Source organism: Hypanus sabinus, unplaced genomic scaffold (assembly GCF_030144855.1).
Source record: "Hypanus sabinus isolate sHypSab1 unplaced genomic scaffold, sHypSab1.hap1 scaffold_343, whole genome shotgun sequence".
Lineage (NCBI taxonomy): Eukaryota > Metazoa > Chordata > Chondrichthyes > Myliobatiformes > Dasyatidae > Hypanus > Hypanus sabinus.
This window is the reverse complement of record NW_026781246.1, coordinates 27,058-43,693: the sequence shown is the minus strand read 5'-3', so window position 1 is coordinate 43,693 and position 16,636 is coordinate 27,058. Positions and strand designations below refer to the sequence as shown.

Below are 16,636 nucleotides of genomic sequence, written 5' to 3'. Positions count from 1 at the left end.
TATTGAGGAGTCTGACAGCTTGGGGGAAGAAACTGTTACATAGTCTGGCCGTGAGATCCCGAATGCTTCGGTGCATTTTCCCAGTTGGAAGGAGGGAGAAGAGATTGTATGAGGGGTGCAAGGATCCTTTATAATGCTGCTGGCTTTACGGATGCAGTGTGTAGTGTAAATATCCATGATGGCGGGAAGAGAGACCCCGATGGTCTTCTCAGCTGACCTCACTATACGCTGCAGGGTGTTGCGATCTAAAATAGTGCAATTTTTGAACCAGGCAGTGGTGCAGCTGCTCAGGATGCTCTCAATACAACCACCTTAGAATGTGATGAGGATGGGGGGTGTTGGAGATGGACTTTTCTCAGCCTTCGCAGAAAGTGGAGACACTGCTGGGCTTTCTTTGCTATGGAGCTGGTGTTGAGGGACCAGGTGAGATTCTCCGCGAGATGAACAAGAAATTTGTTTTGTTCACAGTCAGAGACAGGCCGCTGGCTCTGCACCAGTCCGTTAGCTGCTGCACCTCCTCTCTGTAAGCTGACTCATCGTTCTTGCTGTGTGTTGCAGCACAGTCGTGGGTCAGCAGAGTGAACAGCAGTGGTCTGTGCACACAGCCGTAGGGGGACTCCGTGCTCAGTGTGATGGTGTTGGAGATGGAGAATTAATCCAATTTTGTATCTGGAGGCAGGTTCGAGACACGGTTTTTTTTTTGTTGAGTTGGGTGAGAGCGGTGGAGACGAGGGATATCTGAGTTCAAGCCTACATTTTCCTTTTTATATTCACAGAGCCAGAGTTTACAATCTCCGACCTCCTGGCACAGGGGGAGGAATATCGACTGTACCAACTGACAAAGTTCTACAGGGACAGACTCAAACAAGCAATTGAAGAAAAGGTTGAGAGACTGGGTTGGATGTTGACAAAGGAGGGACATTTCAGTAGAGAAGAAAATGAGGTGAGAGCAGTTCGTGTATTGTCACTGATCTGCTGGTATCAGAGGGAATAGTGATCAACATTAATCTCCTGCACGTTTTAGGAGATCGACTTGGGAATGGAGACTTTGATCTCTGACTTGTCTCTCGCAGATCTGGTTTCAGTTTTTAAGGTGGGGAGCACTGGGAACTGCAGGTTTAGCATCACCTTTTCCTGTATCACCTGCTGTATTTATCAGTGTGAAGTAAGAGCAGTGGCTGCATATCTGGACTTCCAAAAGGCATTCGGTCTGAAACATTTCAAATCTTGGCTGAACCGACGGGTAGCTTCACCTCATCTCATTAATCCAGGATGAGTATTAAACTGTCAATTGGGCCAACCGGCTTCACTGCGGTACCTGAGGGAGGGAAACCAGCGAACCAGAGCTTGTCTTGGCTCCATGAGATCCCAAACAATGTGTGGCTGACTTGTCATAGTCAGAGCAAAGTACAGTACAGAAACAGGCCTTTTGGCCCATCTATTCCATGCCAGACTACAGAATCTACTTATTCCCACTGACCTGCACCGGGCCATGGCGCTCTATATGCTCATTACGCAAGCATCTATTCAGAATTCTCTTAACCACTTGCACTACTTGCCCTGCTAGCTAGTTTTGCACTCTCACCACCCTCTGAGTAAACCGGTTTCACCTTTGTACCCTTTGAACTTCTCACCTTTCACCCTTTAGTGATAACCTCTTGTTGTAGGACCTCTTTACCTCAGTACAAAATGCCTGCTTGCATTTATCCTACCTATGTCCCAATGTAATTGTGTACACTTGTATCAAATCTCCGCTCAATCTTTCATGTTCCAATGAATAAAGTCCTAATCAGTTCACTCTTTTCTTAGAACTTAGGTCTTCCAGTCGAGGTAACAACCCTGTAATGTTTTTTTCTGTACTCTTTCAAACATTTCCATCTGTCCTGCAGGTAGGTGTGCAGAACTGCACATAGTATCCAAATTAGGCCTCTCCAACGTCTTATACAACATCATATCGTACACGATATTTTCATTTACCAAGGTTAATACGCTAGGAAACTTTCTTTCAAAGCCCAGCAACATTTGCTGCCACTTCCAATGGCTTATGTACCTGTATTCCCGATTACTTTGTTCTACCAGTCTCTCTGTAAGATCTACCCTGATCGGTCCATCCAAAGTGCAACATCTTGCACATGTCTGCATTAAATTGCATTGGCCCCTTTTAAACCCATTCTCCGGTTTGTCCAGACCTCACTGCAAGCTCTTGTAATCTACTCTTTGTCAACTGCTCCTTCCCAATGTTGGAGTCATCAGCAAATTTGCTGATGCCCTGAACCGTAATTTCATCCAGATCATTGATATAGATGACAAACAACAACAGGCACAGCACCGATCCCCGTGACACTGCACGAGATACAGGCGCCAAACAGAAATGCAGCAGTCTCTAGTGACAGTCCGGATTCTTTCCAAAAAGTTAGTGTCTCATCCAGTTTACTACTTTATCTTGAATGCTAAGCAACTGAATCTTCTAGACCGACCTCCTATGCGGGACCTTGTAAAATACCGTGCTGAAGTCCATGTAGACAACTTCCACAACCTTGCCTTCATCAACTTTCCTGGTAACTTCCTCGAATAACTCTGAGATTGATTGGATGTGAAAGATCATGCACAAAGCTAATATCTTATGACCACAAACATCAATACTTTGATCTAAAAGGACAGAAGAAAGCACAAAACATAAAATAAATCTGGAGACTAGCTGATATCTCATGATCCCAAACAATCAACAGGTTGTCCTGAAAGGGAAGAAGATCAATAGGATTTCCTGAAAGGGAATGGGGCAAACAAAAAAAAATCTGCTATCTTGCTGAATATCTGACTAATGAGAGACAGGGACACACCATTTCAGGTCACTCTACTTGGATCTCACAAACAGTGATTGTCTTGTCCGAGATCTGACCTATTCAGCCATGAGTGGTATTAGAAAATCAAGTGTGTTACACCCGTGAGTAACTCTGTTCTCGTTGGGATTCATTGGCGCTGTCTGTAATGAATCACACAGGCATTATCCAAAGGCAAGAGATAATCTGTAAATATGTTGCTCATCTATAAATTCATCATCTGGAGAAGTCTGCTTTACTGGTAAACCTTTAAATCTCTTTCACAACGGTAACTCCTCAGACATGGTAGCAGTGAATCTGAGGGATTATTTCACAGTGCAGTGGACCATCAGTGAATTATGCTGATTTATTCTATAATTGTTGTCCATTATTCGTGTTATGGAAAAGCTTTCCAATTCCCTTCTGGTAACTGTTCTGGGAAATCGATCATTCAGATCCAGGACATAGAACACAGAATAATAGAGCACAGTACAGGCCCTTTAGTCCACAATGTTGTGTCGACCCTTAAACGCTGCCTCTCTTATTTCTCAGAGCGATGTCCTAAGTCCATCCATATTCAGTTACCTTAATTCCATCATAGGTGTATGTTGCTTGAAGACTATACAATGTTTAATTCATAATTCCTCAGTTAATCAGGAAACCCATGCCTGCATTCAGGAAGTCATTACCATTTTACGGTATGAGTGCCAGGCAGTAACCATCTCCATTATAAGATAGCCGCACTGACATTCCTTAATCTTCTTTTGTCTTTACACATCATAAGACCATAAGGCATCAGAGCACAATTGGCCATTAGGCCCATCGATTCTGCTCCGCCATGACATCATGGGTGATGTACTATCCCTCTCAACCCCATTCTCCTGCCTTCTCCCAGTGAACTTTGCTGACCAGACTAGTCAAGAAGATACCAGCCTCTGTTTTAAATATACTCAATGACCTGGTCTCCGCAGCTGTCAGTTCCAATGGATTCTGCAGTTTCACTACTCCTCGGCTAAATATTATCATCATTTCTGTTCCAAATGGACGTCCCTCTAATCTGAGGCTGTTTCGTCTGGTTCTAGACACCCCCACGTAAAACAACATCTCCACATCCTCTCAATGTCTTTCGATATTCCACAGGTTACAATTAGATTCCCCCTCATCCTTCCACACTCCGGCCAGTACAGGTGCATCCAGGATCCATTCCCATCTGGTTTAATATCACTGGTTCTGTTCGTTTAGATTCCTCTCTGGATTTTTCACGATGCCATCACATATTTTCTCTGATCAGGGGATCAAAATATGCGAGTGCGGTCTGGCCAGTGCTTGTTCTTATATTCTGATCCTCTCGAAGTGAATGCTGGCATTGTATTTGCCTTTCCTAACACCGACACAAACTGCACGGAATCCTGCACTCGGTCTCCAGAGACTCGTTACAACTCCGATTTCTGAATTTTCTCCCAGATTCAAAAATAGTCTACGTCTTCATTATTTCTGCTTAAGTATATGGCCACGTACCTCACTACACTACATTCCAATTGCCACTGATGTGTCCATTTCTTCATAGGTCCATGTCCTCCCGCGAAATCCCTGCTTCCTCAACACATCCCCTCCCTCCCCATATCTTCGTAACACCTACAATAATGGCCATAAAGCCTACAAATCATTGACATAACGGAAAAATAAACTGTCCCAAAACCAACCACTGCAGAACACCACTGGTCACCAACATTCGACCAGAGAAAGCCCTATTTGTTCCCATTCTGTGCTTCCTGGCAGTCAGACAAATCTGTCTGGAGAAAATCTTGGATCCTCTATCCATGCCGGTGTCTTTCTTGTCCTACTGTCGGCCCTTGTTAAACGGCATCATGTGGGACACCTGGTCAAAGGTCCTCGGGAAGTCCAAGTAAACAACTTGCACTGACTCTCTGTTGTCGACCCAGCATGCTGTTCTCTCAAAAAATTCCAACAGTTCTGTCAGGCAGGATTCCCTTCCATGGATGTTGGCCTTTTTCTTATCATGTGCATCCAAATACCCCGAAACCTTATCCTCGATTATCGACTGCTGACATCTTCCCAAACGCTGATCAGACTAACTGGCCTATAGTTTGAAATGATCAGTCCTCCGGAACCATTCCAAAATCTACTGATTCTTGAGAGATCATTACTAATGTCTCCACAATCTCTTCCGCCTCCTCTTTCAGAAGCAATCGGGTGAGTTGATCTGGACTCATCTATGTTCAGAACTTTCAGCTTACCAAGCGCCTTCTCTGCAATAATTGCAAATACACTCACTTCTGCCAGCTGACATTCTCAAATATCTGGCACGTTCTAGTGTTTTTACAGTGAGGACTGACGCAAAATGCCGACCAATATCTTCCGGCATTTCCTTGTCCCCTGACAGTACCTCTCCACAGTCATTTTCCGGTGGTCCAATATCCACTCTCCTCTATTTCAATCTTCATATATCAGACGTACATTTAGGTAAGCTATTTTACATCATTCTCTAGCCTGCCTTCCTATTAAATATTTTCTCTATTTACGGCTTTTGAATTGCCTTCTGTTGGTCTGTAGAAACATCCCAGTCCTCCAGCTTTCTACTATATTTTGTAATACCCTGTGCTGTTTCCTTTGCTTTTCTGCTGCTTTGACTACCTCGTCAGCCATGGTTAATCATCCTCTCTTTAGAATTGTGATCATTTGTCCTGCACCTTCTGAATTGCTCCATGAAACTTCAGCCATTCCTGCTCTGCCATTGTCCCTGTTAGTGTCATTTCCGAATTTATTATTGCCCAGCTCCTCTCTCATGCCGAGGTAATTCCTTTATTCTCGTGTAGCACTGATACCTCTAACTTTACCTTCTCCCTTTCAACCTGCTGGCTGAGGTTTGCTATTTTATGATCACTGCCTCTTAAGGGTTTATTTAGCTGAAGCTCCCTAATCAAATCTGGTTCAATACACAACACAGAATCCAGATCTGCCTTTCCTATAGTGGGCTCAACCATAGGCTTCTCTCAAAAGCCATCTCATAGGCATTCTATAAATTTCCTCACTTGGGATTCAGCACCGACCTGATTTTCCAAAGCTACCTGAATATTGAAATTCCCTGTGAAAATTTTAGCATTGACCATTTTCCATGCTCTTCTCTCCCCCGTTGTAATTTGTAGCCCACATCCTGGCTACTGTTAACATGCCTGTATATAATTTCCATCAGGGTCATTGTACCTACGCAGTTTCTTAACATCCACATCGTCTAATCCGACATCACCTCTTTCTCAGGACTTTTCATTTTTTAATGATAGCAGCTTCAACCCAACACTTTCACCTACCTGCGTATCCTTTCGACTCAATATTTATCCTTGGATTTAAGCACCCAACTATAAACTTTTGTCAGCCACGATTCTGTGATGCCCGCCATCCACTTGTTTTTGCTCTCTCTCTCCCCTCTCTCCCGTTCTTGTTGTCACATCTTGTTGATATAATGCTGCACATTGACAGATCAAGGAAATTAATCACATTGCATCTACTGCAGGGTGTCAGTAAATCCTTATTCTTACACAATATTGATTTAGAATTTCCTTCAGTTACTGTTTCTCTGTTAATGACTGAACCCAGAGGATGAGGCAGCAGCCCAGTGACTGCATCTGTTCTGAAGCTACTGGTGCCATGAACAGATACTTTCCTGCACATTCTCCATGTCTGTCTGTCTGCTCCACAATAAGTCCATTGTTTCCATTTGTAGAAAGTCACTGAGCTGATAGAGAAGGGAAACCGGGCAGAGAGTTCCAGACTCTTCCTCAGTCTGGTGAATGGCAAAGGCTCCCGGGCCCGGAGGGCGATGTGGGAATCCTTTCTGACGTGGAGGACTGAGTTACCGAAGTTGGACAGAATACTGAGGGAAATACAGGAACTCGGTATGTTAAAACCACGCTCTGAACACAAAGGCACATTGAGATAAACATTTTAGTTATTTTAATTATTTTAGCTCTGTTTCCATGGATTTCTTTTTCATATTTAAACAGGTCCTGATCCACAAGAATACATGAACATCGGCCAAGGTTTATCTGAATTACCCCCTCAGCTGATAGGTGAGTGATCAAATGCCACATCTCAAGTGTTAGTCTGTGACTTGGCAAAGCCTGGGAATCAAAGATCGCCATTAATCATTCACTGATCTCTGGATTTTAGTAACAGTTCAACGAGTGTCTCTTTGCAGCCTGAATATTCTACAATATACTTTTCTATTAATCCAGCTGTTGGTTCTGCTGAAGCCTTCACTCCAGGTCCTCACGCTCTGGGAATCCCAACACACCCCAGGCAGGCTCCTGATACACTGTATGACCCAGTCCAGGTGACTTTTCTATCTTCAGACCTTTCATCTTCCAAGCCCCTTTTCCTTTGTAATAGGCCTACACGCAATTCTGTTCACTGATGTTCTTTACCTTTTGGAATTCTGCCAGTGCCTTGGACAGAGTTTGTCTGGCATTTCCTTTGCACCCGTTACTGCAACTACAACAGCAGTTTCTAGTGGTCCGATATCGACCCTCTCCCATTTTCCACTCTTTATATATCCGGGAAAGAAAGGAAAAATACTTTGGTATCCTTTCTTATATTATTGACCATTTCCTTGCATTTCCTGCACATTCATGTATAACTAGAAGCATCTATAACATAGTTGCCTCCGACATGACCCCAGTCACTAGACTCTAGACACTAGAATACTACAGCACAGTACAGGCTCTTCCGCCCTGAATGTTGTGCCGACCCATGTATTCCTTTAAAAAGGGTACTAAACCCACACTACCCCGTGACCCTCTATTTTTCTTTTATCCATGAGTCTGTCCAAGAGGTTCTTAAATACCCTTAATGTTTTAGCCTCCACCACCATCCCTGGCACGTTGTTCCAGGCACCCACAACCCTTTGTAAAAAACTTACCCCTGATGTCTCCCCTAAACTTCCCTCCCTTAACTTTGTACATATGCCCTCTAGTGTTTGCTATTGGTGCCCTGGGAAACAGGTTCTAGCAATCCACCCCATCTATGCCTCTCATAATTCTTTAGACCTCTATCAAGTGCCCTCTCATCCTTCTACGCTCCAAAGAGAAAAGTCCCAGCTCTGCTAACCTTGCTTCACATGACTTGTTCTCCAAACCAGGCGACATCCTGGTAAATCTCCTCTGCACCCTCTCCATAGCTTCCACATCCTTCCTATAATGAGTTGACCGGAATTGAACACAATACTCTAAGTGTGGTCTCACCAGAGATTTGTAGATTTGTAACTTGGCCTCTCTACTCTTGAACTCAATCCCCCTATTAATGAAGCCGAGCATCCCACAGGAGTTCTTAACTATCCTGTCAACCCGTGCAGCGACCTTAAGGGATGTATGGATTTGAACCCCAATGTCCCTCTGTTCATTCACACTCTTAAGTAACCAACGATTAAATTTGTACTCAGCATTCTGGTTTGTCCTTCCAAAATGCATCACCTCACACTTATCCGGATTGAACCCCATCTGCCACTTTTCCGCCCAAATCTGCACCCTGTCTATATCCTCTTGTAACCTTCAACAACCAGCTCCATCCACAACTCCTCCAATCTTCATGTCATCCACAAGTTCACTCACCCATTCTTCCACCTCTACATCCAGGTCATTTATAAAAATCACAAATAGCAGGGGTCCCAGGACAGATCCCTGCGGCACTCCACTAGTCACCGACCTCCAGGCAGAATACTTTCCTTCCACTACTAAACTCTGCTTTCTTCCAATTATTTATTATTTATCCAAACAGCCAAGGTTCCAATTATCCAGTGCCTCATGATTTTCTGGATGAGTCTCTCGTAAGGGACCTTGTTAAATGCCTTGCTAAAATCCATCTGGAGCACATATTACACCGTACCTTCATCAATTGCTACTTATTACCTCGTCAAAAAACTCAATTAGCGTGAGGCACGATGTTCCCTTCACAAAGCCATGTTGACCCAGACAGTAAATTCCAGGCATCCACAACTCTGTTAGAAAACTACCCACAATTGCTGTAAATTTACCCCATCTCACCTTAACCAAATGCCCTCTGGTATTAGACACCAGTCATATGAAAACAAAAACAACAAGCAAAATACAGGCTATCGACCCAGACTTATATCTCTCAAACTTGTACACCTCAGTCAGATCTCTATTCTAACTCCAGAATAAACAAACCAAGTTTATCAAAACTCTACTTGTAGCACATGTCACCGAATCCAGGCAACATCCTGATGAACCCATTCTGCACCCTCTCCAATCCTTCCAAGAGCTGGACAATCAGAAGAGAACACAATACTCCAGATGCTCCCTAAAACCATAAGACCTAGTAGCAGAATTAAGCCATTCGGCTCAGTGAATTTGCTCTTCAATTCCTCTCCACCCCATTATCCCAGTAAACGTGGACACTCTTCCTAATCAGGAACATATCGACCTGCATTTTAAATATATCCAATGAAGTGTCTTCCTCAGCCGTCTATGACAATAATTTCACAGATTCACCACCCGCCAGCCAAGACATTTCTCCCAGTTTGTCCCCGGCAGCCAGGACAATTCCCTACAGTTCTCAAGCATGTTAATATTCTGTATGAGCCTCCCTTGTGGGACTTTGTCAAACACTCTCACAATATACAAGTAGACAATATCCATGTGTAACTACATGCATCACCTTTGTCACCTCCTGGAGGAAGTCAATCAAGCTGGCAAGACACAAACCCGACTCAAAGCCTTTCTCTTAACCCCAAACCACCTCATACATCCTCTCTGTCACACTCCCATGGGGGAGAACATATAAAAGGCTGAAGGTATGTACCACCAGCCTCAACGACAGCTTTATTCTGCATTTATAAGACTACTAAATGGTCACCTACTATGATATTATTGGCTCTTAATAATAATAAGACAATTTTATATCTAAAATTATAGCATCTTACGTCTTGTAACTAATAACAACTCAGATAACAACTTAGATAACCACAATATACTCACAGGAGAGCAGACAGAATACAGGAATTCTAAACAGATTATGTAATTCTATTTCAAACCCTGTGGAAAGCAGAAAACTTTCACTGTTATATTGTCAATCAGAAAAAAAAATCACATCTGATTCTGTTCCTCGTGTGTTTAAGAGAAGTTCCAAATATATATACAATTCATACAATACTCGTGAAATTTTTACAACTGATGAAGCATTCGCGTAAAATAATCGTCCTAGTAACAACCAGAGAGGAACAACGACCACTATCAAAATAAATGGAGGGATTTTCCAGAGCGACTCACTGAGCCCACTATGGTTTTGTCTCGCTTTAAGCCCACTCATAATTTACTGAAACAGATAAAAATCAGGTATCTAATCAGAAAAAAATACGAATTATACCTTGACACGTCTATACATTGATGATTTGAAATTATTTGCTTGCATCAGTAAAGCTGAAATAAACAATTCAAATAATGGAACTAATTTCCACATATCCAAGCATGAACTTTAGACTAGAAAAGTACAGAACATGATTAAACATAAAGAAAGGTACAATAGAACCGGTAGAATATCAAACAGAGCATCAGGATACAATGCAACAGAATATGAAACAGATATTTAGGATATCAATAAGCAAAGAAGATAGATCATCGTGTGATAAAGGAAAACCTTCCAACAAAATTTACTTCAAGGCTGAAGAAAATCTGCATTTACTGCAAGGCTGAACAAACTTTGAATTTACATCAAGGATCAAGAAAATCTGCAAAACAGAGCTGAACAGTAAAAATATAACAAAGGTAGTAAACGCTCACTGTGCCCATATTGATGTATAATTTTGGTAAAATCTCCTGGTCTGAAACAGATCTGGAAAATATGCAAAAAAATAAGAACTTAGATAACAATTTCTGGAAAATACCATGTGTACTGGAGCGCACTTGGATTGATATGAACGAGGATGATGAATAACAGATCTAAAAAAAAAATGTGACAACAGCCAGATAAAAAATTTCAGGATCAGGGTTAATATCATGGACATGTCGTGAAAATTGTTTTTCTGCTCCAGCAGCACGATTACGATAAAGTGCGGGCAGTGAGTCTGTATTTATGTATACAATTGTGGAAATAGAATTGTATCAGCGTGAATTAATCAGTCTGATGGCCTGGTGGAAGAAGCTGTTCCGGAGCCTGTTGGTCCTGGCTTTTCCGCTGCGGTACCATTTCCCGGATGGCAGCAGCTGGAACAGTTTGTGCTTGGTGTGCCTTCAGTCCAGAATGATCCTTCGGGCACTTTTTACCCCGTCACTGAAATTACCTGAATAGTAGGAAGTTCACACCTACAGGTGCACTGGGCTGTCCGCACCACTCTCTGCAGAGTCCTACGATTGAGAGAAGTACAGTTCCTATGCAAGGCAGTGATGCAGCCAGTCAGGATGCACAAATTGTGCTCATATAGAAAATCGTTAGCATTTAGGAGCCCATCCCAAACGTCCTCAACCATCTCAACCATCTGTTTTTCTGTTTTCCTTTTTTTTTGTTCAGACTAGAGAATATGCCAGGCAGGATGTTGGAATGCTCCTCTTGCAGGATGTGGGAAGTCAGGGAGACCTCCAGTGTCCCTGACAACGATACCTGCAAGAAGCGCATCCAGCTGCAGCTCCTAACAGACCGTGTTAGGGAACTGGAGCTGGAGCAGGATGACCTCCGTATCATTCGAAAGACTGAGCAGATTATAGATAGTAGCTTCCAGGAGGTAGTTACACCTAAGGAACAGGGCACAGGTAATTGTGTTACCGTCAGGCGAGTGAAGGAGAAAGGGCAGTTAATGCAGAGATCTTCTGTGGCCATTCCCCTCCAAAATAGGTATACCAATTTGGATACTGTTGGGGGGCGGGGGGAGGATGGCTTACCTAGGACAAGCTGTGGCAGCCGGATCTCTCGCACTGAGTCTGGTTCTGCAGTGCAGAACGGAGGGAGGAGGAAGAGGAGAGCGGCAGTGATAGGGGACTCCATATTCAGGGGTTCAGACTGGAGATACTGTGGTTGTGACAGAGACTCCCGGATGGTTTGTTGCCTCCCGGGTGCCATGGTCAGGGATGTCTCTGATCGCGTGCACAGCATTCTGAGGTGGGAGGGTGATCAGCCAGATGTTGTGGTACACATCGATACCAATGACATAGGTAGAAAGATTCAGGATGTCCTGAAGCGTGAGTACAGAGAGCTTGAAAAACAGGACAGAGAGGGTAGTAATCTCCGGATTGCTGCCTGTGCCACGTGCCAGTGAGGGTAAGAGTGCGATGCTCTGGCAGATGAACACGTGGCTGAGAAACTGGTGTAGGGGGCAGGGTTTCAGATTTCTAGATCATCGGGACCTCTTCAGGGGCAGGTGGGACGTGTACAAGAGAGACGGGTTACACCTGAACTACAAGGGACCAATATACTTGCAGGGAGGTTTGCTAGTTTTATTGGGGAGGGTTTAAACTAGATGGGAACCAGAGTGCCAGAGTAGGTAGTGGAACGGGGGTAAAAATAAATGATGCTGGTAGTTCATGCAAAGTCACAAATAGCAAGGTTGAGTGTGTTGGTAATAATCTTCTGAGGTGTGTATATTTCAAAGCGTGGAGTGTTGTGGGAAAGGCAGACGAGCTGAGGGCCTGGATTGACACATGGAGTTATGACATCATAGCCATTACTGAAACTTGGCTACAGGAGGGGCAGGACTGGCAGCTCAATGTTCCAGGGTTCTGATGTTTCAGACGTGATAGAGACAGAGGGATGAAGGGTGGGTGATGGCTTTGCTAGTCAGGGAATATATTAAAGCAGTGTTTCGGCAGGACAGATTAGATGGCTTGTCTACTGAGGCCATATGGGTGAAGCTGAGAAACAGGATGGTACGACCACATTAATAGGGTTGTATTATGGGCTACCCAATAGTCAGGGAGAATTGGAGGAGCAAATCTGCAAAGAGATAACAGACATCTGCAGGGGACAGAAATATGTGATTGTAGAGGATTTTAATTTTCCACACATTGATTGGGACACCCATACTGTTAAACGTCTTGATGGGTTAGAGTTTGTAAAATGTGTTCAGAAAAGTTTTCTAAATCAATATATAAATGTACCAGTTAGGGAGGATGCAATATTAGATCTTCTATTTTGAAATGAGTTAGGGCAGGTGACGGAAGTCTGTGTTGGGGAACACTTTGGTTCCAGTGATCATAACGTCATTAGTTTCAACTTGATCATGGATAAAGACAGATCTGGTCCTCGGGGTTGACGTTCTAAACCTGAAAAGGGCCAAATTTGAAGAAATGAGAAGGGATCTAAAAATCGTAGATTGGGACAGGTTGTTCCCAGGCAAGGATGTGATTGGTAAGTGGGAGACCTTCAAAGGAGAAATTTTGAGAGTGCAGAGTTTGTATGTTCCTGTCAGGGTTAAAGGCAAAATGAATAAGAATAAGGAGCCTTGGCTATCGAGGGATATTGGAACTGTGATAAAGAAGAAGCGAGACGTATAACATGTATAGGCAACAGCGAGGAAATAAGATGCTTGAGTATAAAAAGAGTAAGAAAATACTTAAGAAAGAAATCAGGAGGGCTAAAAGAGGACATGAGCTTGCTCAGGGTAAAAGATAATTTTAATAACTTCTACAGGTATGTTAAGAGCAAAAGGATAATAAGGGATAAAATTGATCCTCTTAAGATCAAAGTGGTCGGCTATGTATGGAACCAAAAGAAATGGGAGAGATATTAAATAGGTATTTTGCATCTGTATTTACTAAGGAAACTAGAAAGGAGTCTATGGAAACAAGGCAAACAAGTCGGGAGATCATGGAACTTATACAGATTAAAGAGGAGGAGGTGCTTGCTGTCTTGAGGCAAATCAGAGTAGATAAATCCCCAGGAGCTGATAGGGTATTCCATCGGACCTTGAAGGAGACTAATGTTGAAATTGCAGGGGCCCTGGCAAAAATATTTAAAATGTCGATATCCACGGATCGTGTGCCAGGGGATTGGAGGATAGCTCAAGTAGTTATGTTGTTTAAAAAAGGCTCAAAAAGTAAGCCGTGAAATAATAGGCCAGTAAGTTTGACATTCATAGTAGGTAAATTATTGGACTAAGAGATAGGATCTCCAGGTATTTGGATAGACAGGGACTTATTAAAAAAAATGTCTGTATGGCTTTGTGCGTGATGGATCATGTTTAACCAATCTATTAGAATTTATCGAGGAAGTTACCAGGAAAGTGGATGAAAGGAAAGCAGTGGATGTTGTATACATGGACTTCAGTAAGGCCTTTGGCAAGGTCCCGCATGGGAGGTTAGTTAGGAAGATTCAGTCGCTAGGTATACATGGAGAGGTAGTAAATTGGATTAGACATTGGCTCAATGGAAGAAGCCAGAGAGTGGTAGTGGAGGATTGCTACTCTGAGTGGAGGCCTGTGACTAGTGATGTGTCACGGGGATCAGTGCTGGATCCATTGTTATTTGTCATCTATCTCAATGATCTGGATGAGAATCTGGCAAATTGGATCAGCAAATTCACTGATGATACAAAGATTGGAAGTGTAGTGGACAGTGAGGAAAGTTTTCAAAGCTTGCAGAGGGATTTGGACCAGTTGGAGGAATGGGCTGAAAAACGGCAGATGGAGTTTAATGCGGACAAGTGTGAGGTATTGCACTTCGGAAGTTAGAACATACAAGGTAAATGGTAGGACTCTGATGAGGGCAGTAGAACAGAGGGATCTGGGAGTATAGATACATAATTCCCTAAAAGTGGCGTCATTAGTAGATAGGGTCGTAATGAGAGCTTTTGGTAAATTGGCCTTTATAAATCAAAGTACTGAGTATAAGAGTTGGACTGTAATGGTGAGGTTGTATAAGACATTGGTGAGACCGAATTTGGAGTATTGTATGCAGTTTTGGTCACCTAATTACAGGAATGATATTAATAAGGTTGAAAGAGTGCAGAGAAGGTTTACAAAGATGTTGCCAGGACTTGAGAAACTGAGTTACAGGGAAAGTTTGAATAGGTTAGTACTTTATTCCCTGGCATGTAGAAGAATGAGAGGTGATTTGAGAGAGGTGTATAAAACTATGATGGGTATAGATAGAGGGAATACGAGCAGGCTTTTAACACTGAGGCTAGGGGAGAAAAAAAACAGAGGTCATGGGTTAAGGGTGAAGGGGGAAAAGTTTAAAGGGAACATTGGGGAAGGTGCTTCTTCACACCGAGAGTGGTGGGAGTGTGGAACGAGCTGCCAGATGAAGTTGTGTATGCGGTCTCACTTTTGACATTTAAGAAAAACCTGGACAGGTATATGAATGAGAGGTGTATGGAGGGATATGGGCCAGGTGCAGGTCAGTAGGACTAAGCAGAAAAATGGTTCGGCACAGCCAAGAAGGGCCGAAAGGCCTGTTTCTGAGCTGTAATGTTCTATGGTTCTGTCTGAGGTGAAAGAGGTGCTGTTGTACCTTTTTTCACTACACAATTGATGTGGGCAGACCACATGAGGTCCTCAGTGATGTGAATGCCGAGGAACTTGAAGCTGTTCACTCTCTCAACCCCAGATCCATTGATGTCAATAGGGGTTAGCCCGTCTCCATTCCTCTTGTCTTTGCAACATTGCATCCAGCTCCTTTGTTTTTGCGACATTGAGGGAGAAGTTGTTTTCTTGTCAACACTGTGTCAGGGTGGTGACTTCTTCTGTGTAGGCTGCCTCGTTATTATTTGAGATTTGGCCAATAAATATAGTATCCTCAGCAAATTTAATTAGCAGATTGGAGCTGTGGGTGGCGACACAGTCATGCGCATACAGAGAGTAAAGGAGGGAGCTTAGGACACAGCCCTGAGGGGCTCCTGTGTTGAGGGTCAGAGGGGCAGAGGTGAGGGAGCCCACTCTTACCACTTGCTGGTGATCTGACGGAAGTCCAGGACCCAGCTGCACAAGGCAGGGTGAAGGCCGAGGTCTCTGAGCTTCTTGTCAAGCCTGGAGGGAATGATGGTATTGAATGCTGAACTGTAGTCTAATAACATCATTCTCACACAAGCATCCCTCTTCTCCAGATGTTTAAGGAGGTGTGCAGAGCAGTGGCTATTGTGTCATCTGTTGATCGGTTGTGTCGGTAGGTGAATTGTAGGGGGTCCAGTGTGGGTGGTAACAAGCTGCAGATGCAGTCCTTGACCAGTCTCTCAAAGCATTTGCTTATTATTGAGGTGAGTGCGACAGGACGCCAGACGTTCAGACATGTTGCCTTAGTCGTTTTAGGTACAGGAACAATGGTGGATGATTTGAAGCAGGAGGGAACTCTACTCTCGGAGAGGGTGAGATTAAAAATATCCGTAAATACACCTGCCAGTTGTGCCGCGCGCATCCTGAGTACCCGCCCTGGGACGCCGTCCGGTCCCGCAGGCTTGCGACTGTCCACTCGTTGGAAACACCTGCGAACTTCAGCCTCAGAGATGACCAATGTGCAGGTCGCTTTGTCGGCTCTCCCCGGGGTCTCAGTGTTGGCCATATCGAACTGAGCGTAAAGAGACTTAGATCCTCTGGGAGACAGGCAGCGGTGTTGGCAGCACCACTGCACTTAGCTCTGAAGTCTGCATTGGGGTGCAGAGCTTGCCATAAGCTGTGTGTGTTGTTGGTGGAGAGCTGTGCCTGAATACGATCTCTGTATTGTCGTTTCGCTGCCTGGATGACTTTCCACAGATCGGAGCTGAATTTCTTGAGCTCCTGCTGATCACCGTCAATGTAAGCAGTCGGTCACACGGCAAGTGCTGTTCACACGGAACTGTTGATGCAAATTTTGTGGTTTGGGCAG

General features: G+C 43.8%; 1 protein-coding gene across 4 annotated transcripts in view; it reads left to right on the top strand.

Annotated features, from left to right (window-relative positions):
* Window positions 1-16,636, top strand: part of LOC132388546 (NACHT, LRR and PYD domains-containing protein 3-like) — a 30,409-nt gene that overhangs the window by 7,699 nt on the left and 6,074 nt on the right. For all 4 annotated transcript variants that reach the window (XM_059960923.1, XM_059960922.1, XM_059960920.1 and 1 more), the window contains 3 exons: window positions 777-943; window positions 6,562-6,733; window positions 6,842-6,907. In XM_059960923.1, coding sequence (XP_059816906.1) covers window positions 777-943; window positions 6,562-6,733; window positions 6,842-6,907 — 405 coding nt within the window. The remainder of the gene's footprint in view (window positions 1-776; window positions 944-6,561; window positions 6,734-6,841; window positions 6,908-16,636) is intronic.